Source organism: Schistocerca serialis, chromosome 1 (assembly GCF_023864345.2).
Source record: "Schistocerca serialis cubense isolate TAMUIC-IGC-003099 chromosome 1, iqSchSeri2.2, whole genome shotgun sequence".
Taxonomy (NCBI): domain Eukaryota; kingdom Metazoa; phylum Arthropoda; class Insecta; order Orthoptera; family Acrididae; genus Schistocerca; species Schistocerca serialis.
Window position 1 is genome coordinate 521363114 of NC_064638.1, and position 24911 is coordinate 521388024.

General features: G+C 43.0%; 1 protein-coding gene across 1 annotated transcript in view; it reads left to right on the plus strand.

Annotated features, from left to right (window-relative positions):
- The window catches only part of LOC126410864 (beta-1,4-glucuronyltransferase 1-like), an 82376-nt gene that overhangs the window by 45823 nt on the left and 11642 nt on the right, over nt 1-24911 (plus strand). Inside the window, exon 2 of the mRNA XM_050081323.1 lies at nt 19969-20265. Coding sequence (XP_049937280.1) covers nt 19969-20265 — 297 coding nt within the window. The remainder of the gene's footprint in view (nt 1-19968; nt 20266-24911) is intronic.

A 24911-nucleotide genomic window follows, 5' to 3' on the forward strand; every position in this document is an offset into this window, starting at 1 on the left:
GTACTGTACAGATATAAGGTCATATGGTACAAACATGTTAGAAGGCACGTAGCTCATTATTCGGATCATTCCTAATCGAATAACTCTAGAGCGAATCGGTAGGCTGGTAAACACAAGCTTAGTAACATACTTACCAAAACAAATTATTTGTAAAGATAATGTTCCTTTAGCTCAGTATGTGCCAGAAAGATTCATTTATTATTTTCCCCTGGGGAAAGCAATTTACTTCGAACTCTGCTTAATATACCATCTCACATAATCTCTTCGTTTGATGAGAACTTCGTTAACTTCTACCAACTTTTCGGGCTAGAAAAATGTCACATTATATGGGGAGAGTGGGTGGAGAGCTATTTCGAATCGCAGCTCGCGAACTGAAATCCCGATCTGTGAACAAGCATACTGCCATGCTACGAAAGAACTGTTTTACACATTTCTCTTTGCATCTTTAACTCCTCCTCGCTATGCAAACAGTGCAGTTTAGTTATGTAACAAGAACGTCTAGCTGTTTCACTCTTTTAGAAACCGTAAGGACAATACTTCATGCATAGTGATATGATATATGCCAGGAAAACACTACGATTGTCCGGCATCAGTATTGTTATTATTCGTTTGGAACCACCCAGAGAACAAGTACAGCTTAAGTAAGATACGTTGCGGGCGCGCGTGACATCGTCCCCATTTTGCAGAAACTTTGGGGTACGTCATGGGGTTCATCAAACCATCAAACACAAACAACTTCTGCTATTGGAACGGTGTATCCTGTGCCAGAATGTTGCCCATATACCACACTAGTCGACATGCACCTTAACCAGACTTTTCGCATCATCACAAGAACAATCACAAATATGCAACTTTCCAAATGCCTATTCTCAGTCATATATTTCCTCCACTTTTGCGGCGAGAATCTGCTCTCAAGCGGGAGTTTACAAAAACAGCTTGCGATTCTTACCTCTCCGTACATGAAAACATTCCCGCACTCAATAAAAACAGACTTTGCTCCCTTCATTCACCTTTATAACGATGAAAATTTTTGGTGGACAACGAAATAACAATAACAGACCGATGGAGAGAAATATGGCAGGACAGTGCTACCCCAGAACAGCTTAAGATGCCCTGCATCGCGTACAGGCCATCAGGTTTTCAAGAGCAGTGCAAGATCTGGTCTGCTCTCAACAGAATAAGGGCAAATAATGGACCATGTGCTAACTTTGTGTACAAATGGGTATAGCAACATCGCCAAGCTGTGATTGTGGCGCAGAACGACAAACCATGCAGCAACTCATACGTGTGTGCTCAAAACGATCATTCCCTCGCCATCTGGAGGAGTTCCTGATGGCAACAAAGACGTCAGTAGGATATATTCAGCAATTGGATATATGTCGGCGACCTTTTGCGCTTTGTAAATACAATAAATTTAATTACCTGTCTTTTAAATACATGTATACGTATTGTCAAAGAAAAAAAAGTTTTCTTATGTAATGTGATACAAGCCACACTACACATAAATTAACGGTAATACTCTGCTAGTTTCTGAGGACCGATTTGATTCAGATCGAGCAGCCAGTAGCGCATCCACTCTCAGCCCGCCACAGACGCCTGTTCAGTGCCACTACTCCTCTTACGATATCCGTGTCACAGTCAGCAAAGCGGCTTTTAATCAGGGAACTGACCTTGTTACCACGTAGCGTTGTAATGAGTCAGCGTCTAGAACTCAACGTAAAACTGGTACTGCATTCAGTATGGCAAAATGATATGCCGTCGAGGAAGCAAATGGAGAGCTACGTTATTCAATTTAGGTTAAGAGAAAAAAAGTAATGAAGTCTGTCGAAATACAGACATGCCGGATCAGTTTAGACGGAAACTTTCGGACACACAATAACAAATGAGCTAAACATGACATTGCTCCAACAGTGGGTCGGTATTGGTGGTTGCGCCCATGGGTTTCTAGCATTCTCGGAAGTTATTTAAGCAAATAACATGTTAAAGAAAAGCCTGAAGTCTACAAACGAAAAATAAACATTCTTCTTTCTCACATCAAGGTTAGGCATTTTCCTCTCCGACTACACAGTTTCCCGACATGTCCTCGTTGGTCTTTCTAAATGTGCTCTTTCATATGCAAGGACACACTATGTTGATTATGGAGACTTCCGTTCTTTCTACAAGAGGAATTCGTTTTGCCTTATATTTGTGGACCTTGGCATTTACGGCTACAGTTCGCATTGCAAATTTTCATTTCGTTTTCTGTCGTTTCATTTGTATCCCAATCCGTACACGTACCTTATTTCTGCTCTCTGTACACACACTTTTATCTTGGTCATCTCTTATTGTCAAACCACAGTACAGTCACAGACATTGCCTTATTCCGTTTCAACGTTGTTTCTGGCGTTACTTTTCATGGTCTTGTATGCGGTGACATTTTTATTTCTTCTTCAGTAGATCAATTGCGTAACAGATTACGTATTTTAAATAGAAAGATAAACAGGAGTTAACTAAGCCACTTGTGACTATTAAGGGAACGTGGGGAAATAGTGTGCAGTTAAATAAAAGTTATTATTTTGACAGATTCGTAATAACTAATCTAAAACCAAGTGCATGTAAGATTGTTGTAGTTTCTCTTATTTTACTATTCTAAATCAATTTAGACGTAAAGAACAGTACAATAACGTTTAACTCCAAATATCACAATGATGCGAATGCAGACGAGTTACCCATGGGTAACCATCGGCAGAGATCGTGGAATTGTGCATTTGAGGAGGGAAGCTTATATGAAATGTACATCATCTCCATTTAAATTATGTGCCAATTTGTTAGAAAATAAGAACACTGAAACGAACTAAAACAGCAGCATAGGTCATGTAATCACTTTCATTTTCACATTTCAACAGTTTATTGGTCTCCCGGATAAGAAGTCATTACAAACATGTCTTGGTGTGTCTTCTTTAGTAGCTGCAGCAAGATAACAGTTAGAGCACCCAACACACCTTTAGCATAATCTTTTATCTTTCTGCACATACAACATAATTCTTGGCGTCTATTACTAACTGTAAGTGGCATTTCAACGCACCAATAAACAAGTTAGCGTAATCATCGTCACCGTCATTATCAGAAATGCTAGGAACATCCGACACCTCCGATGACTCGTGTTTACTCCGTATTATGGCTTTCTTTTCCTTCCTTTCTGGCTGCTCAGTGAAGCAGGCGCATACACCTTTCCCATTTTTGTTCTTCAACCTAGCATGACGTTTTTTTAATTCCTTACTTTCTCCTTCATATCGGCTTCTTCCGGCTTATTTTTTACGGAGATGCGTAGCAGTTCTTTTTCAGCGCGCCGTTACTCCAGCCTGCCATTGCATACTAAATTGGCCAGATACTGTAAGTTAAGCTGTTATATTTAGAAAGCTAATACATACAATTATACAATAAATTACTATTTTAATAACATATGCAGACAATAACTATAAGATTACCTTCCTATTTTCTGCCTGCTGAAAGAAGAAACTGGCCTATTATATCATCCTCACACTCACATATTCCACAGCTAAATGACGTCTGTCTTCTTGTTTCTGTTTGTTACTTCCAGAAATTGGAAGAAGGCAGCAGCAGTCGAAAGACATGTTTACCGCAAACTTCAGATACTGAACGCGTACGATGACCCGCTGCGTACAAACACGCAGCTCTCCCCTAAATGCATTAAAGAAGCACGCACACTGTGGTGGTAATAAATTTGAAAATGAATGTTATGCTCCCAGAAACCCTTAGAGTTCCTCAGATTTACTAGAAGCATCAAAGAACCATTGTTAAATTTTTATTACTTTTTCCAATGTTTTTTGTGAACATTGCAGTAGTAACTGTTTGAACTGAAGTTTTTTACTTTAATCTATAATTATCACCAATCATTATTTCTCGGGAAAAGCCCAGTATATATAGTGAAATGCTTGGTTGGATTTAGCCTTGGTAGATCAAATAAATCTATTAATAAATGATGTGAATTTTTTTCCGAAGTATATTATACGGGCAAGTGCGACGTCACTCCCGGCAAATACAACAGAATGGGCAGAATCGCAGCGCCTGCATAGCTTCGTCAGCCTAGACCGCTCGTCGAAGACTCGTAGCTTTTGGCGACAGAGTGTCTGCTGTGTATTGATCGAGCTCGGGCATGAGCCAACAACTCCTAGGCTTCAATGAAGTGCTTTTTACACGACCCAGATCTCTGACTTTATCTCGCAACCTCAATTAAGATACCGCCAACAATAAAGAAGCAGAATATTAGGCCAGACAATAAGATACTACAAATTCATGTGCAAACCATTTTTTTTTTCTCACGGAATAGACATCAGAACCTCACATTAAACTTATGGGACAGTGTAATCACCATCCCGTCGTAGATCAGCCACTACCATCTGTTAATAGCCTCGTTGGGCCACGTTTTTCTCGTCGGCACGTGCTGTTTCCTTCCTTTAGACCGTAGCGAGATCTAAACTTCGGTGTGCGATAGATATCTAGCCATAAAGTATGTTGACGTATCGTTGTCTGTAATCCTCAGTTTTATTGATTACGGCAAAGATCTTCTGTTCAGTTCTAGTCTTGTATCAGTTCAACTAATTTCTTAGTATATCCTCTCAGTTTTCCACACTTCGCCTTCACTACCCTTTTTTATGGTTCTGTGTTAACACCGCAGGCAAACTATTTAAAATTTGTTAAAGGTTCAAGGCTAAAATTACCTAAACAAAGTTTTGGTCTTCTAGCATCGATGTCGCACAATCTCATCACTTTTGTTTTTTGTTTTTGATGTTTAACAGTTGTTGTCTATGGAGAGATTATTCTCTCGAGAGGTCAGTATGGCCTGATCGGCCTCTTGGCTCTTCCTTTTCACGATTAAATCGTCTAAATGCAAATCAAACGGTATAGGTAACAGGCAACTATTTGCCTGCCACTTTCGTCAATATTTAGTTCGTACGTCCGAACTTATGAATTCAAAACGTTTCACCAAAAGGCAATATCCACTTCTCTCAGAACTCTCAATCTTGAGAGCACACTACGGAGTTCACACTGATAATGATGTTGACGATGGACATGATGTTCAAATGTGTGTGAGCTCCTAAGGGACCAAACACCAAACAACTGAGGTCATCGGTCCCTACTTAAAATAACTTATGCTAAGAACAACACACACACCCATGCCCGAGGGAAGACTCGGCAACCCGTGACATGGCGCCTCGAACCGCGCGGCGATGGACATAATTTTTAATGGAATGAAAGTTTAATTTATTGCCCATTATGTGATGAACATCAATACAAAATTTGATACATATCGCTTTTGACGCTTAATGATGTAACACTTTCCATTTCTGTCTGTGAGTTTCCCACAAAGACCTTTCAACGTCTTCTTTCTAATGAATTTACTTGTGCATTTAATTTTTAATATACTCTCCTTGTACCATCGTTCAAATGCTCCCAGATCCTTCTCCTCCAGTTCCCACTCGGTCCGTGTTTCAGGAGCTGACAGTTTTGTGCTCCAGATTTACAGTTTCAACAATTTACTCAATACTATTTCAGTATTTGGTAACGCCGTATGAGCTTCCCAGCATCTCAACAGTGGTGAAACACAGAGGATGGAGAACGATGTAAATTTTCTTATATTTAGATGCGTAAACTTTGAAATCATCAGGCAGAGACGTGATTTTCGTTTGGTATTTACTCTTCCTTCACACCATCAGATATATCGACATTACTTGAATCACAGGTCACACTTACTATTGAACTAATGATTAAACTGGATCAAAGTAGTTCACTAAAATTTAAGATCATTCTGCCAAAAAAATACGCGTTTCATACGACAATAGTCTAGCCTACTCTAAGGACAATCGCTAAGTGCGCTGATAGTACTCAGCAGTTATTGTTTACGTTGTTCAGCATAGCGAAGATACGTTAAGTGACAGCCGGTTTCAACAATTTCAAGTTCGAGGAAATGGCTGCAATACAGTCACAACCAAGAGTCACTTTTCTGCAAAAAGTTTGCCTGCATCAATCCGCTTCTGATGTCCCCTTGGCTCCCACCTTGAGTAACCTAGAATTCCTTAATTTCCTCTACCGTTATCTCATCCTCAATGCTTATGTTTATAAAGTCACTGTTCCTTGTCTTCCATTCATAATTTTTTGTTATTAACCTTATTAATTTTTAATCTAAATTCTTTTCTAAATGCTGCTATCCAATGCATTCTACAGTTCTTCTAAGCAATCCATAATTTTGTCTAGAAGAGCAACCGGTATTTTCCCTTGCTCTGACATCCCTGTTCTGACATTTTCCTTCATTCCCTTCGTTGTCCCTCCCAGTCATAAGCTGACGAACGTCTGCGATAACCTACAATCCATCCTTACACCTACTTAATACTAATCTGCTTGACCTTCCAGTTTTTATTTCTCTCATTCGATTACCACAGATGTAGTAGAGCACTCGTCGACTTCAATGCCTTACCCTCAGTTATAATGATTTTGTATACATTATTTTATTATGCATTGTAAAAGGTCTTACGTAGATCGACAACTGCAACAAAAGAGATCTCCTTTTATCTGACCTGATCCTCATATACAGTGATCTTCAAACCGTTAACCCACTAGATGCGTTGACTGGTTTTATAGAAAGATGACGTGTACAACTGGTTGTCGCCTAAAAGGACGACAAACATTTCTGCCTTCAAGTAGTCATGGTCTGAAACCATATCGTGTAGAGATCGTCGGCTAGCAATAGGGACGGCACGGAAATTAGAACTCCTGGATTCTTACATCGTACTTGATGGATAGTGACGTGTCTGATCACTACACGTCGACAGCTGCCACAGAAATGAAAGCAAGTCGCCTCTATGAAGAGACCTGAGTGTCATTTCTCGTGAGTAGAATTTGTATCTCATCTAGACCCCCTGTGACGCTACACAGATGTTACACACATTGCTGGTTTTGTGGGTTACAGGACAGCTTCGTAAAAACTTATGCAGTCTGTACTCTTAGACAGAGGTTGGCGAATTCGCAGACGCACAGCCGACCTTCAGGTGGTGTTGTGCTCCTGTTTGCTTATGGATCAATTATCAGCAAGTGATAACGTGCACTTTGTAAAGATTAGAGTTTACGATCCCTTCGACATTAAGGTTATCAGAGGCGTAGCACAAGCTCGGATTACGGAAGGATGGGGAAGGAAATTGGCCGTGCCCTTCCAATGGTCCAGCCCGGCTTTAGCCATGACCGACTTAGGGAAATCACTGAAAACCTAAGCTGCATGGTCGTCGTCCTCCAGAATGAGATCCAACCAGGGCGCCACCTCCCGCGGCGTGCTTAACGTCTGGTGTAATTCTCCTCTTTACTCAAACACCAGCGATGGGTCGTGACAAAAAGCTATAAACTCGATAGTAAGCCACCTGATTCAACTGTCAAGTCACTAGCTTTTTGTAATATGATTCCGCGTCCTCCATAATTCTTTAAATGATGTAATTCTCGCTTTTAGCTGTAACCGTTATACTGCGCTATTGCAGTATCGGCGTTTGTGCCATTTTCAAGTACCTACAGAGACATAATACAATGTAAACATGTTGGACTGGTTTATTCTTCCGCAGAACATTACTCTCCAGCTTGTATGAATAAGCTCACCGGAAAAAATTAATCACCCATACAGAAATCATTACAAGTATCTGTAATATCTTCTAATTCCGCAGCTGGTCTTGACAACCACATAGCTGCTGTTAGAAAGTGTGTCGATATGATTGTGCAAGCACGTCGCATTTCCACTAAATTGCGGGGATGCTGTTGTCAGCGTTTTATTTATCCCCCCCCCCCCTTCCACCCGTTGCAAATGTCCCACATACTTTCTATGGGGGCCATGTCAGCTGGTTTTGCAGGCCAACCGTGGTATAATAGGGTGGGGGAGTATTCAGAGAACTTTAGAACTTTGCTGTTGTCGTCCTAATGTGCCTACGTGAGCAATGGCCTCTTACGAGATGACCGACTCTCACAGTTCATTGCTTGCAGTTCCCGTCGCAAAGTTGTCTGGCTAACAGGTGGGAATGGACCTTTAGTCACCGCCTGCAGCAATTCCTGTCGGGTTTGGAAGGGATCTTGATTCTCCGATCCCTCTCAGCCAGAATCTTTTCCGACGAAAATTCTGACGAGGTGTTTCGTGGCCACGTATGTTGCATCATTGCTTGCAAACACGTTGTACAGTTCGCCGCGAAACACCAACAAATGCAGAACTTAACACATCGTATGCCCCTTTTTAAGACTCCGTCACGTTCTTACTTGTTTACATACAATGTCCGCCTGAAACATAAGCGTCTCACTGATCGCTGCTACGTTATGTTCACTTAGAAGAAGTGTGTGTGCCATTGACTACATGATTCGATCGTTGCGCCGTCTGGAAAGGGTTAATGATTCATCGGCGCGTGCGCCCTGGGTTGACTAATTTTTTGCCATATGAGCCTAGTACTCACACAGGACTTTGTGCCACGCAGCTCAGGCAAACCATGCGCATTATAACTGGTATAATCAGAGCTACACTTACTCTCCATCTCTGCAGCAGGAAAGTTCACTTGCACGGATGTACAAAAACTACAGAAAAGTTCTCACCTCCCTATTCACGCAGACATTCTAAAAATCAGTAAATGAACAGTTCGTTCCCGTCAACCATATCTGGAAACAGCAAGGATGTCAGCGGAGAACGACTTTATGATTAATAATTGATGGAGACACATATGGTAGATTAAGGGGGGTAGGACGCCAAACGGGCCGACTTGGAGAAGGAGAGGCATCACACGACATTTTAATTTCCATTGTCTATACTTTTACAAATAAGTTCATAAAACTTTGTCAGCATCACCAGGAAGGTTTCAGGATTCACACTCGTTGCGGTGGAAGTTCGAAAACATAACAAAATAATTTTTTTTTACGTGCGAAATTTCATTATTTTTTGCTATAGGTACACTTTTCTTCCTAAGTTAGAGAGATTCTTCGGTGAATTTTGCACAGCATACATACCATACTTACAGGTGTACGAAACTCTAGAATTTATTTAATTTATGAAAAAACAAATGAGCTGTTATATTTTAAACTTCATGTTTAGGAAAAACACAAATTTTATAGTTAATTACCTCAATTTGTACCACAGTTTTTAATACATTTGGAAAATTCTAGAGTTTCATACACCTTTAAGTAAGGTTTGTGTGCTGTGCAAAATTCATCGAAGAATCTCTCTTACTTATGACGAAAAGTGTACCTATAGAAACAAATGCTGCCATTAGTAAGTGAAAGAAAATGATGAAATTTCACATGTAAAAAAAAATGCTTCCTTATGTTTTCGAATTTCCACTGCTATGAGTGTGAATTCTGAATCCTTCCTGGTCATGCTGACAAAGTTTTATGAATTTATTTGAAAAGTATAGACAGTGCTAATTAAAATGTCCTGTGGTGCCTCTCCTGTTCCAAGTCGGCCCGTTTGACGTCCTACCCCCTTAATGCTACGACGGAACAACTCAACATGCTGTGCATGTCGACCAAGCCACCTGGCTTTCCGTTTGCCACTCAAGATCTGGCAGATTCTTAGCCGGATAAGAACCAACAAAGGAAGGTGTGACAATTCTCTGAAGAAATGGTAGAAAATAATGTTTCCTGATTGTGACTGTGACCCTGAAAAGCTGACTGTTCACCACGAGATAATAGTAAACATTAATTTTTGTAATGTACCCGTCTGCTGAATAAATAAGTAAGTATAAGATATTAATGTTGTATTATGTCTTTGCAGATGACTGAAAATATCAAAAATGGCATAATTCCAACAGCGCAATAAAATAGTTACTGATTTAAACCGAAAATGATGTCATGTCAAGACACTGTTCTTGCATTTGAGAGAATATGGCTCAAATTCCCGTTCGGTCATCTTGATTTAGGTTTATTGTGGCCTCCCTAGTTCATTAATGGCGAAAGATAGATAGACTCAACTGAAACAGCCTAGCCTAAGACATGTCTTATTCGTGCACCATCTGTATTCCGACTCATTTAATATCGTCGTCGATGGGACGTTATGTTACGACGTATTGTAAGCAATTGAAAATTAGAGTGCCTCTCCAGCATGAGCTATAACATCTATTCTTGTGAAAATGGAGTGATTCCAAAGAAGTCGGTGTTATGCTACCACATCACTCCCAACCCGTTTTCTTATAATCTCTGAAGAGCTACACCGTTATTGAAGACTGTAAAAGAGTGCCAACCATAGAGGCGTTATACAGCATTTTCAACGTCAACTGAATCTACCCTGCTACGAATAAACAATTGGCAAACAATAACTACAGGCTGCCACAACGCCGGCCGCTGTGGCCGAGCGGTTCTAGGCGCTTCAATCCGGAACCGCGATGCTGCTACGGTCGCAGGTTCGAACCCTACCTCGGGCATGGATGTGTGTGATGTCGGGTTAGTTAGGTTTAAGTAGTTCTAAGTCTAGGGGACTGATGACCTCAGATGTTAAGTCTCATAGTGCCTAGCGCCACTTGAACCATTTTTTGAGCTGCCACAACACTTTGAGTTAGAACAGGTTATATTTTGCACTGCAAGAAACGTTAAACTGGCATGAAGACTGTCGTATGCTGTGCAAGGTCTTTGATTGTGCATGTAACCGATGGCACACGAGAGGGCGCCAGCATCCATACACACTTCACAGCGGGCGCCGCTCAGTTCGGATCTGTCGTCATGAGGCGTCACTCACATTAAGGAACTAACTTCCGCTTCCGCTACTGGTTCTTCAAAGCGCCACATCTATCCGTCGCGCGCCCACAAGAAATACGGTACCGCAAGAAACTTGTGACGTCACAGTAGTTCTCTTGCCGGAAATACATCACGAACGCTCGGCTCTGCCAGATCCATCCGTTGCGGGGCACATGAGAAATACAGATCACACAATGAACTTGTGACGTCACTCCTGTTGCCTTGTCCGTCATACATCACGAACGCTCAGCTCCTTCTGCGGCCATTGGGAAAACGCTACGTCAATGAAAAGGTACCTACTATAGGTCTTGACTCGTGTTATGTGGGCTTGCATGTATTTAAACGCAAAGTTAATAATTACTAAACTGCTCTGAAATTGTAACTCGCTCCACACGGGAGACGGTCGCTGAAAATCGATCAGCTGCCTCACTGAATGCTGATAAGTACAGCTTGTTCGCCACGGTAGCAGCACGATCAGCGTGGCTGATTGCTATGCTAAGAGGCCCGGGTTTGATTCCCCGCTGGGTCGGAGATTTTCTCTGCTCAGGAACTGGGTGTTGTGTTATCCTCACGTTCGTAGCGTTTTAATTGACATTCCACTAATGAGATGGCTGAATGGGCACAGCCCGAAAGCTAATAAAAAAAACTACAACTGCTTTCCTCTTCCTCAAAGTAGAGTGCAGACGGCAATCATTCCGTCGACCGCGAATAAATGGAGATGCATCGTACGTGGTTCAGGTTCATCATTTACCGTCGCAATTCGTTCAGTAGCAGTTCCAGTCTACAGTTTCAAACCATCCGACGCACATCAACGGTTGCCATCGTAATAGCAATCCGCTGTTTACGAGTGATCGTGGGGTTGTTAAACACCTAGTTTCTACTGAAACTTCGACTCAAAGACTGAACGTAATAGCTGTCACAGAAACAGTCCAAGAATAATTCTATAGTTTGGATAATTCCTTTCATCTGTTAGGTGAATTATCGTATAGGACTTGGACTGCAGTGCCACACACCTTGCAACACCCAAAATTCAGTATTCTGTGTACGTTCTTTTAATATATATTTCATATTGTGTTGCTCATATTAATTGTCTAAGACATAGTGCCCTGTGAGCACTTATGTCGTAAACGTGCAGGCCGGCTACCTTGTACAGCAACGATCATTCTGTGGTAGGGGCTTCGCTTCCTGCTACCTAGGACGTTGGGCGCTAGACTTGCTTTTGCGAATACACCATCACAGTGTACTACATCCTTGGATGAGAAGTGTTACAGCACAGAATGCTTCCATTTAAAAGTAATCACCACACGTAATTCCCACTGCGAGACGAGACGATCAATTCTTGTTTCGTAGAATGCGGCCGGCCGCTGGCGGATCCACAACTGTTCGCGCTCTTGCATTCCCTCGTCCGACTAGACGACCACGCATGTCTTTCTCCAAGTCGTCAAAGATGTGAAACTCACATAGTGAAACATACGGGCCGTACGGAGGACGTTGCACTGATTCCCAACCAAATCGCTGAAGCGTAACCTTCGTCCGATTGGCAGTGTGGGAGCGGGCATTTTCGCGCAACAGCATGACTGCTCGACAGCATTCCTGGGCGTTTTGACTTTACGGTGCATCGCAGGTTCTGCAACCTGCACACTGATTGTGGTTCCACGGTCGAGGAACTCAACGGACAAAGGGCTACTGCAGTCGAATAAGAAGACAGTCATGAACTTACCAGAAATTATGTGAATAGCTTTCGATTTCTTTGGTGGAGGAGACGTGGCATGTTTCCACTGTTGGTTTTGCCTTTTGCCCTCGGGCTGTTGTCATGCTTTCGGAGGGAATCATCCTGTTACACGAATACGACCGCTCCCACACTTCCAATCGGACGAATGCTATGCTTTAACGATTTTGTTGGAAATCACAGCAACACTGCAACCTTCGTTACAGCGCGTATCTTTCACCTTGTGATTTTCACATCTTTGGTGACGTGAAGAAGGACACGCCTAGGCGTCGGTTTCTGTCAGACGAGGAAGTGCAAGAGTGGGTGCGGTTGTGGGTCCGCTAACGGCCGACCGTGTTCTACAAAAGGTGAATTGATCACTAACGTCAGCCGGCCAGGGTGGCCGAGCGGTTCTAGGCACTACAGTCTGGAACCGCGCGACCGCTACGGTCGCAGGTTCGAACCCTGCTTCGGGCATGGATGTGTGTGATGTCCTTAGGTTAGCTAGGTTTAAGTAGTTCTAAGTTCTAGGGGACTGATGACCTCAGAAGGTAAGTCCCATGGTGCCCAGAGCAATTTGAACCATTTCATCACTAACGTCTTAACACGTATGCCGATTACATTTCGATGGAACCATTCCATTGTCCGTTGTGGCGGGTGTTCAGTTTTCATTTGACAGCTCCTTACACATAATGTGCATAAAGAAACATTATTCAGCAAGTTTTCCATTAGAAGCGACATTTAAATGTTGTTTGTCTCTGATAAATTCTCGTTATATCTCGTGTAAATAGGAGAAAATTCTACAAGTAGTTGTTGCACTGTGACATCAGCAGGATATCCGCGTCCTACCTGAGTGGTCAGTGCGACTGGCTGCCATGTATCCTATCCCAGATTGGATATCCCGGCCAACAATTTCATTAGCAGCAGGATCGTGGCCTGTCGAAAGAGAGGTTGCTGTGCGCGTTGGTCGGAATCCAACTACTGTCATCAGAACAAGGAATCGATAGTTTCAAGTAGGTAATGCTAAAGGCCATGCAAGATGTCAAAGGCCCAACGAGACTGGTGCCTGAGAGGACAGACATATTGTTCGTTCTGCTGTGCAGAATCGTACAGCCACGTGACGCACCTCGAGTCAATAAATGGGCCTGTCTGCAGCAAGGCAAGCATTAAAAAGACAGTACGGCCACGTCTGGAATACCACGGACTGCCAGGACGGCGGCCATTGTTGAAGCTTCCCTTCATGGGGCAGAGCCGCGCGACCGACGTTGCATGCAGGAGCGGCACGACGTCACCTTTCCAGACGAAATCTACCTGGTTATGGGCACAGTGTGACGGTGGCTGTATCACTATACGGAGGTTCCGAGCAAAACGAACGCTGGCGGATAGTATTCGTCAACTTCGTAAGGCTCCGGTTCCTGGTGTGATAGTACTGAGACTCCTGGGTTGCTTTTTTTGTTAGTCCTCCAAGTGTCCTGACTACTTTGTGAATTATGTGTGTGTGTGTGTGTGTGTGAGGGGGGGGGGGGGGCGGAGGGAGTGTTCCACTTCTTGTTAACTTACGCTCGGCTGCCGTCATCACTATTTGATTGAATTTAAGCCACATCTAGCTGACGTAGTATGGAAGGAATGGAGACTGCCTTTAGGACAGTGTCAAGCGAACTTATTTTGGATTTTTTAATGTAAAAATATTTTGCGTTTATTTTGGATGGATTTGTATGTTACGGATTTAGTATTGCTACACCGACCGTGCGGTCACTAACTCTTGTATACACCACGTCGCTCACTATTTGCTCAGGACTGTTTGTCACTAAGAGATCTACTAAATAATACCACTAAAGGTGGTGTAAATCTAAACTACACATTTAATATAGACGAATACACGCCACGTAAAAACACACACACAAAAGAAAGTAAAGATTGCACCGCAGAACCATCCAGATGTATCTATGCATACTACGGTGACAAGTCACGGAATAGCGATGTGGACAAATACATATGGTGGTAATATTGCGTACATATGGAATAAAATGGCAGTGCTTTGGCAGAACTGTCATTGGACTCAGTTGATTCATGTGAAAAGATTTCCGAAGAGATTATGGCCGCTCGAAAAGAATTAACAGACTTCGAACGCGGAATGGTAGTTGGAGCTAGACGCATGGAACATCCCATTTCGGAAGTCGTTAGGGATTTCAACACTCCGAAATGCACAGTGTCAAGAGTGTGCTGAGAATATAAAATTTCAGGCATTACCTCTCACCACGGACAACGCAGTGGCCGACGGCCTTCACTTAACGACTGAGAGCAGCGGCGTTTACGTAGAGTTATCAGAGCTCAGAAACAATCAACGGTGCGTGAAATAACCGCAGAAATCAATGTAGGACGTACCAAGGCAACAGGTAGGCCATTCCCGTGTGTCACGCTGTTATTGGTTAATGAGTATGACGTCGTCGGGAATACTGTTCTACCGTGATAGCTCAACACCAGCCTCATGAGCTGTTTCTCGTGAAGTGCTACATCCACATGGATACTCTGCAAATAAGATTTAAGTGCCTGGAAGAGGGCTGACGCACATTACTAAGCATCGCTTACATCTCAAATTATAAGACATTAACACATGTATGTTATACACACATCAAAAAAAGTTTTCCATCACCCTGGTTCCCAGAACTCCTGAAGATAGGAGTTGACTTTGGATATTGTATCACAGACACAGTCCCTTAGACAGTTCAGAGATGTCACTAAACCCGCCCAAAGACGTGAACAACCATGCATGAGCAGCGCCTATTAGACGGAGAGGGTCCGACAGCCTATCAGTTCCAGTCATTCCACCAGGAAGGAGGTACAGTGCTCGTGTTGTCTGTACTTCAACCATGCCTAGACGGTCAATACCGCGGTTCGATCGCGTCCGGTTTGTTACTTTGTGCCGGGAAGGGCTCTCAACAAGGGAAGTGTCCAGGCGTCTCGGAGTGAACCATAGCGATGTTCGGGCTTGGATGAGATACAGAGAGACAGCAACCGTCGATGATTTGTCACGCTCAGGCCGCCCACGGGCTATTACTGTAGCGGATGACCGCTACCTACGGATTACGGCTCGGAGGAGCCCTGACAGCAACGCCACCATGTTGAATAATGCTTTTAGTGTAGCCACAGGATGTCGCGTTACAACTCAAACTGTGCGAAGTAGGCTGCATTATGCGCAAATTCACTCCCGATGTCCATGGAGAGGTCCATCTTTGCAACCACGACACCATGCAGCGCGGTACGGATGGAGCCAACAACATGCCGAATGGACCGCTCGGGATTGGCATCACATACTCTTCACCGATGAGGATCGCATATGCCTTTAACCAGACAATCGTCGGAGACGTGTTTGGAGGCAACCCGGTCAGGCTGAACGTCTTAGACACACTGTCCAGCGAGTGCAGCAAGGTGGAGGTTCCCTGCTGTTTTGGGGTGGCATTATATGGGGCCGACGTACGCCGCTGGTGGTCATGGAAGGCGCCGTAACGGGCGTACGATACGTGAATGTCATTAAAAAAATGGCTCTGAGCACTATGGGACTTAACTTCTGTGGTCATCAGTCCCCTAGAACTTAGAACTACTTAAACCTAACTAACCGAAGGACATCACACACATCCATGCCCGAGGCAGGACTCGAACTTGCGACCGTAGCGGTCGCACGGTTCCAGACTGTAGCGCCTAGAACCGCACGGCCACACCGTCCGGCTGCTACACTACGCCGAGGAAAAGGTGATCCACCACGCTGTTCGGAAGTATTCCATGACTTTTGTCACCTCGGTGTAAGTGACTCGCTTCGACATAGAAGCCCGTAATACGAGGGGACCTCAAAAAACACATATAAGCCCACGCTAAGCCCATTGTGGAACAAGAGTGGCGTGTTGTCAGACGAGAGTTCACATACTGCATTTCCTGCACGCCCAGTTCTGCTGCGTTATGGACAACAGATGCATCAGCGTCGGGGAGTGAAATGCCGTGACAACGGGAAAAGTGCTCCAAAGCTGTAGTATGCTAGACAGTACTATTCATGTGGACAAAACCTTTACACTGCACATAGATTCACCTTGAAATTCTGGCGATATATGGACCAAATGCAACGCGGCTTCTAACCACGGTGGAATGGTGCCAACAATATGATCAAGGCCGCAAAGGACATGAGTGATCCGGAATGGGAAGCAAGATCATCGACATCGGTTACAGGCGACGATGTCCAGCAGTCCAGTAACTGATTGAAGGCTGTCGCAGATTTTTCGATGAGGACGTTCACACAGCGGTTTTCGAATTGCCCCATGACCAAGGAGCAGATTTCTATAGCCGAGGAACTGAACGGCTGGTATAGTATAGTGTTCTGAGCGTTGTTTCGAAACTTTACTTCTATTATGAAAAATACTATAATGTATCTGTGTCACTCTGAAGTACACTGCAGCTTTCAGTAAACGTATTTGGTGCATAATGGAAAGCAATGTTTGTTTGATAGTAGCGTACAACATAACATTTTGTCTACATCAAAGCTTATAACAGTAAGGTAAAACATGAAAGTATCATTATGAAAATGTAGATAGGACTGAATGACAACTTTTAGAAAGCAATATTCACGTGAAATACAGCCAAGAAACATTTGATAATTAGAAAACATGGGACTACCTTAGAAGAAAAAGAACATTTCGGCAACCTGCACAAGGAAACCCGTAGTCACATATCTATTAACGGCTTTATACCGTTGAAAAAATGTTTGTTACGTAGCTGTAACAGTTCGTTAAGGATGAGGCTATCCTTTCGAGCTAGATGCTTGAAAATCTCTAATTCTTCTAGACTGTCTTGTCTACGCCCTTTCTTTTCGGTGTGCAAAATGTTGCTATCTCATATGGCTTTAGGTGAATGACCTGTAATTAGAAGATGGTCGGCAAAAGATGAATTTTGGGGGCCAGTGCCATTTTTTCTTAGCAAGTGTTCTTCATATCTGGTAGTGAAGGCACGTCCAGTTTGTCCTATATAGTAAGAGGTGCAAGTATCGCAGACAATTTTGTAGACACCAGAATTTTCTAAGGGGGAACGAATAGAATGTAAATTATGAATTAAGTTTTTTTTCAAATTGTTATTAGTAGAAAAAGCAACGTTGCAGTCGCATTTCTTTCGAAGAATGCGTTGGATCTGATAAGAGATAGACCCCACGAAAGGAATAGAGAAATATTTTTTGAGTTAGACTCGATGGCAGAAGTGCCTAGCGTAGTAATTCTTTTAGCATTTAACAATGAGTATAAACCAAACATAGTAGTTGACGCCCTTAAAAAGAAAACTGCACAGGTCATTGCCTCCTTCTAGTGAGGTTGCTACACTTATGTGAGCCGTTCAGTGCTGAGTCACAGATTCCCTTTAGCACGAAAGTGTGTGTGGAGTTTCGCAGACTGCATAAATTCATTTCCCCCAGCCTGCTGCTGCATATATCACAGAATCGAAGGCTATTCTAAAACCATGCATGATAGGGCATACAATGCTTCACGAGTACTGCCGATAGTAGCTGAAGCGTTTACTCAAATGCATGCCCTCAGACGTCTGTCTGCAGCCGTGCACTTTACGGCTCCTGCGGGGAGGGGGGAGGGGGGGGGGAATGTCAATGTGATTCTGAGAAGAAATAAGGTTGAAAATGGAAAACTGATGCAAAGAACATGTGAGCTAATTCACAATATGAAATAAAGCCGTTTATTTTGTCATCAGATGTACATATTATCACAACAGGACCAAACGCGATACAGCATTAAACGAAATGTGTTGTATTTGAAAGACATCAATGGGTGAATTTAAAAAGAAAAGAAAAAGTCTGCTTTCACCTTACTACCGAGAGAGACGTTTGATTGAGATCTCAAAGAGAAGTGTTGCTGGCGATGACGATGTTTATGTAGCAAAAATAAAGTTTTTTCACAGACTTCAGGATACCAGTAGCGTGGAACCATAGAATAGCTGATAACTTCTCGGAAAAGTGTTTCCATTAATTTCTGCTGCACAGAGTCTAGTACGAATCGATAATTATCCTCGCTCATCGTTAGTTAATATCGAGACAGGTATTTGTTCTCTAACTGCTCATCCAGTTGTAAGACGTGTATATTTATATTGTCTATTGTCAAACAATAATTTATGAAAGATGTTTATATTTCATTAATAGGATTAAGTAGGAATAATTAATATTTGTCATGTTGGAAATAATTGTGGTAGCAGGGAATGTCTGCACCAAAGTATTGTTGGCAGGAGAGACCGCAGATTGATATAATTTTAAAAAGAGCGGGAAAGACCGCACATTGATGCATTTTGTAATGGTAGTAGCGATTGTCTGCACCAGAAAGCATCGTTGGCGGGAGAAACCGCACTTTAGCGTTCGTAGGAAGTCAGTAGTAAGCGAGAAGTGAAGCGAGTCGGTAGCAGGTCTGAAGCGAGAGGTTGAGAGGAGCGGTGTGCCTGCCAGCCACCAGCTATGTTTTACAAGAGATTATAAACGGATGTACAGGGACATCAGCTAATTATTATGATAAGAGGAACTAATATTATTGAATTATTTTTTTGAGAAACTTAAGACTACTGAAGATATGTTTGCGCAATGCTAGCTGTAAGATTATTGTAAAAAGTAAGTCCCATTTGAACGTTTGTAAAATCATTTCATTCAGAATATAATTAATTTTTGCCAGCAATATTGCATTACTGATTATAATCCATCCCAAAAACCATCAACGTAAAACTTTGCAAAATTTTATTGTTGTCAGGAAAAAGTTTAACTATGAATTACCTAACGTCTCTCAAATTAATTAAAGAATAACGTCAGCTTTGCTATTAAATAATAACGTCAGCTTTGGTAATAAATACAGCCACTTATTATGACAGACCACCAGCAGCTAATAAAGTATAGTAAAACAGAGTAAGTATATTCATGTCGCAGTTCGATGTAGCAGTCAGATGGCGATCCAGCAACAGTAAAAAAGGTAAGGAATAGTTTTGGGTTATTGCACATTCTATGTGTCGTCGAAATAATCAGAAAATCACTTTAATAATCACCATTTAAATTTGTATGCGAAGATTTAGAAAGAGTATAAATTTCAAAGGGAAGATTTCATTTGTTATTATTAAGCAAGAGATAGAAATCGTCAGAGAAGGTTTGATAGGTTACTGTAGAAGGGAAGGTTGCGTAACGCAAAAGAGATATAGAGGAGACGGGAAGGTTTCACTGTATTTCATTGGCAGTGACCATTTTTTCTTTTTGTGTTTTTTCACTGCTACCGCATATAACGCAGTGACTGTAGAGGAAGTAAGACTTGCTGGATTTCTCTTAGCACTGGACGCCGTGACAGCTTTTTCTCTACACATGCAGACTGACATCTGACGTGCACGTTGTGACAAGTCTAGGTACTCGCGATTTTGTTCTGCGCTTTAAGGAACGTGTTAGTGGGCACTAAGATGCCGTCGATGAAGATTACGCCCGCCTGTATCTGCTTGCGAATCGTTACCACGGTGCTTTGCAGGAAGCGCCCGCACTGGTGTTGACCCCACTGTCGGTGATGGACGCCTCTCAGAAGTACCGCGTGCGGCAGTTCGTGTCGGTGGGCGACCGCTGGCAGCAGCTGCCTACGCCAGCGGGGGACTGGACCACGTGCCTGGCGCTGCACGCCTCGCTGTCGCACGTGCACCACGTGGAGCGCCAGGCGCGCTCCTGGAGCGGGCCCCTCTCCGTCGCGCTCTTCGCCGCAGGGGACGACGTCCGCTTGCTGCTCGCCTACATCATGTTCCTCAGGCGCTGTAGGCAACACGTGCGAAGTAGGGTAAGTAAGTAAGTAAGTCATTTCTTGCGTCTCTGCCAGTAAAAACATTAACTACTCAAACATTTTTGCACTAAATTTATATCTGCAAACGTGTGGTTTTTACTTGTGGCCATTAAACCTGCAACACCACGAAGGCGACATGTAACATACCTCAAATTAGCGTGAAGTCTATTACACTGACGGAAAAAAATCGCAAACCGAAAAATTAATTAACATAGAGTAATGCAATTTCGGAATTACATTTGTCTAGGTAACATATTTAAGTGATTAACATTGCAAGAGCACAGGTTAATGTGAGAGCGAGATAAGCCATTGCAAATGTGAAATGCTGTGTACTACCAGAACGTTGAATGTGAGTATGCAGACGTGCATACATTGTGTTGTACAGGTGCCGGTTGTCAGTTTGTGGGATGGAGTTCCATGGGGGTTGCACTTGGTTGGTCGGTCAATACAGGAACGGCTAATGCTGTTTGTGGATGACGCTGAAGTTGTCGTCCGATGATGTTCCACATGTGTCAATTGGAGACAGATATGGTGATCGAGCATGCGCAGCAACATGTCGACACTCTATAGAGCATGTTGGATTACATCAGCGGTAAGTGGGCGAGAATTATTTGTTGAAAAACACTCCATGAAATGCTGTTCGTGTGTGGCAACACGACAGGTAGAATCAGAAGATTGTACAAATTTCCAATGAGGCTGTGTGGGACAACCAAGAGAGCGTTACTGCTGTCATAAGAAATTGCGCCCCAGACCGTAACTCCAGATGTAGGTGTAGCGCGTCTAGCACGCAGACAGGTTGGCTGGCCTACTTCTAACCAAAACACGGCCACCACTGGCACTGAGGCATTAGAAAACTCAACAGACCTCCACCATGCCTTCCAACGAGCTGTTGCTTGACACTATCGAAGCAGCAAATGGCGGTGGTTTCTGGTCAAAGGAATGCACACTACAGGGCATCTGGCTCGGAGCTGTCCTTATAGTAAATCATTTGTAATAGTTTACTGTGTTGCCAACTACTGCTCATATCAGCGCTGCAGATACAGTACGATGCGCCAGAACCATACGCCGAACACGACTGTCTTGCCTGTCCGTAGTGCGACGTGGCCCTCCGGAGACAAGTCTTCTTACAACTTACAACCAACCGTCCAGTCTTTCGACCACCGTTGCCAGCAGCCATGTAGAATGGCTACATTCTTACCAAGTCTTGCTGCAGTATCGCAGAAGGGTCATACAGTTTCTCATAGCACTGTTGCAGGATCTCGTTCAAACTCAGTGAGGTGCTGAAAATGGCGTCCTTGGCGCCTTAAAGGCATTCTTGGTTGACATAAACTCACCACGTCGCGTCCTTGGCGCCTTAAAGGCATTCTTGGTTGACATAAACTCACCACGTCCAATCTCTAAGACAACTAAACTTCAGGGCCGTTACGGCGTGTACTTAAATCAAACTTGTTTTGCATCTTCATAGGGGCGCCACTAATGACTACTCTTAAGCGATGGCGTGCAATCTGAATAGACATCATCTTCCAGATGTAAAAACACGCTTACCAACTTTCGTTTATGTCCCATGACTCGTTTTTGGTGTTGCGATTTCCTTTCCCCATTTCACTGCAATCACACAGAGCAGCAGGAGTAACTAAATTTACATGGTGTATGTAAGGAAGGATTATACGGCTAGTTTCTTATCCAGAAATCGCGTTTGACTAGTCATTGTTCGTCAGAAGCTCGTATTACGCCTCGTGTTAGCAGTAGAAAAACCTATCAGTATGTGTCGGAATTCAACAACGGCAGCATTTTAATGCATTGAGGCTGCAGTTTATCATTCTGCGATATGACTGCTCCCATCGATCTGAAAATCTTTGAATGTCAGACACATGTGGAATCGATCAGTTCGGGAGGGTCGTACACGACGCCGTGCAGGATCGTAGCGGCTCCACGTGATTAGCGCTTGTGAGGAAAGGCATATTATTTGCTCCTATATGAAGTATTGTATAGTCATGGCATGTAGCATGAGCTGGAAATGGCCTTCTATGCTGCAAGACAAGCATCCACACGGCCAGTGCGAAGACTCCTGGAGTACCACAGACGGTCATCATGGCTATCATTGTTACAGTTTCCCTTGATAATAATAATAACTCCGTGTGGCTCAAGGCCAGGTGCAAGTGATTCAATTCGATGCTACTTCGGTGACTTGTATGTCACTAACCTACACCGGTTATCTAATGGGGAAAGGGGAATCGCAATTACCTGTCATATGGGCAAACTTCTGTCATCGCTGAGAGGAGAAGACCAGGTTACAACGAAGACTGAAAATCCGTAGTACGAGCGAGATTCGATTCTGCGACCCTTGATGCAGCTGCAAAGAGATCGCGCCAGTAGTGGTGTGACCAACGACAATGCTGACCAAAAAACTTGCAGATAACAACATAGTCGAAGTCAAGAGAAATCCTGTGAACAAATTGCAATCAGACATAAGGAAAACAATTTAAAACAGTATATTTTTGTTTCCAGATGAGAAAGAGAAACGTAGATTAAAAATGGTGAATCCGTCCATTCCTCCGCTTCGTTTGCAAATTAAATTCCGCAAGAGGGTGAACCGATTATGCCGATTATTAACAATATGTCCCAATGTCCCAATGTCCCAATTACTAACTGAGCCGGGAATGCAACAAAAAACTGAAAGCAGCATATACTTAAAAAAAGTCATTCAGTGTCGAGAATAATTACGAATTAGCGAATGGTATTAAGCATTTACCATTCCCAGCTGGAGATTATAAAGAAGAACGTGCTAATGTACAAGAAGGTTAGTCAAGGGGAAATAACAGAACTCTTGGAAAATATTAGAACTTGTGTTGTCATTTAATTAGTTTTAGTTTAACGATAAGATTTTTTATCAAAAGAACAGACTCGCAAAGGGCAACGGTTAGTCGGTGCCTTACCTGAGATATTTGTAAGTGAGCTATAAAATAAGTATTTTGAACAAATTCCTGATGTCTGCGAAAAAACCGTGTATCACAGACGTTATGTAGACGACACCATACTACAGTAAAAAGGTGACGAAAGTGAAATGTGCAAGATAGCAGAAAGAATGGGCGGAGTGTACGAAAAAATTAAGCTCACCGTGCTTTCAGAAAAATGAAAGTAAAATTTGGATTTCTAACGATAAGTTCAATTGGTTTTAGACTTCGCCACAAAGTTGGCAACATCAGCAACACTTATTTACAATCTGGTGTCTATAACATCAACTGTAGAGACTGTGACAAGTTTTATATCGGTCAGATGGGAAGGAATTTAGATTCGTTTTAGAGAGCATTATGTATAACCAAAATAAGAGCGCTTTCGGTACACTTTCAGAGAAAAACATTCGAACAGAAACATAGAGCATAATATGAAAGTGTTGCATAGGACGCCAAAGGGACAATTGCTCCTAGGCGCGCAGTCCGGAACCGCGCGACTGCTACGGTCGCAGGTTCGAATCCTGCCTCGGGCATGGATGTGTGTGATGTCCTTAGGTTAGTTAGGTTTAAGTAGTTCTATGTTCTAGGGGACTGATGACCACAGCTGTTAAGTCCCATAGTGCTCAGAGCCATTTGAACCATTTTTTTGGACAATTACTGAATCTACTAGAGGAAATGGAGATTTATGTACACAGAAAACGACAACCATTCTGCTAAATGAGCAGAATGAGTTTAATCTGAATGCTTATTCTGATGTATTCAGAAACCTACTAGTTTGAACAGCGTCGAGCGACCTACCGGGTTGACGTGCCCCCCGTGTGCGGCGCCGCCAGCGACGACGCGGTTGGGCCTTCCTCAGCAAGTCTTTCTCCTTTTTATTTTGGCTTTGGGTTACATGGACCATACAGCCAATTACTGTTATAAAGTGCCAAAGAAACCTAAACGCAAAAAAGTAGAATAGCACAAAATTACAAAGTTAGCATATAAACACACTCTTAAAGTAAAATAAAAGCGCAATTAGACAAACGCCAGAGAGCCGATGACAATGACAATGGAGCCCCTCCGCAAGTTCCGCCACAAGAAACCAAGAACGTCACACAAAGAAGCCACGAGGCGGTGCCATTGAGAGCCCACTCCGGGTCTACTGTCGACTATCGACTTTTTAATTTTAGTTACTGTTTCGTTAATTACCTTACACTTACTGTTGCAGTTTAATTGTTTTATCATGCTGAAAGATTTCATTTTATAGATGTGATTTTATTCTTGTACCACTTATACTGGCTTTTACGCAATTGCGTACTTTACTTTGCCAGGCTAGGAGCTTCGCCGAACGGAGTGGCCGCGCAGTTTAGGGCGGCATGTCACGGATTGCGCGGTCCCTCCCGCCGGAGGTTCGAGACCTGCCTCGGGCACGGGTGTGTGTGTTGTTCTTAGCATAAGTTAGTTTAAGTAGTGATTAAGTCTAGGGACCGATGACCTCAGCAGTTTGGTTCCTTAGGAGCTTCACAAAATTACTGTTTGCACTTCTTATGTGGATTTTAAATATGCATCTAATTCAGCGTGTTGTGTATCACTACGGTCATTTTGCCATTTGAAGTATTTTAATTAATGACCAAGCATACTGCATTTTAACCATTACATTTGCAATACTGGTTACTCATGTACCCTAGCTATAGTGCTCTCTGCTGG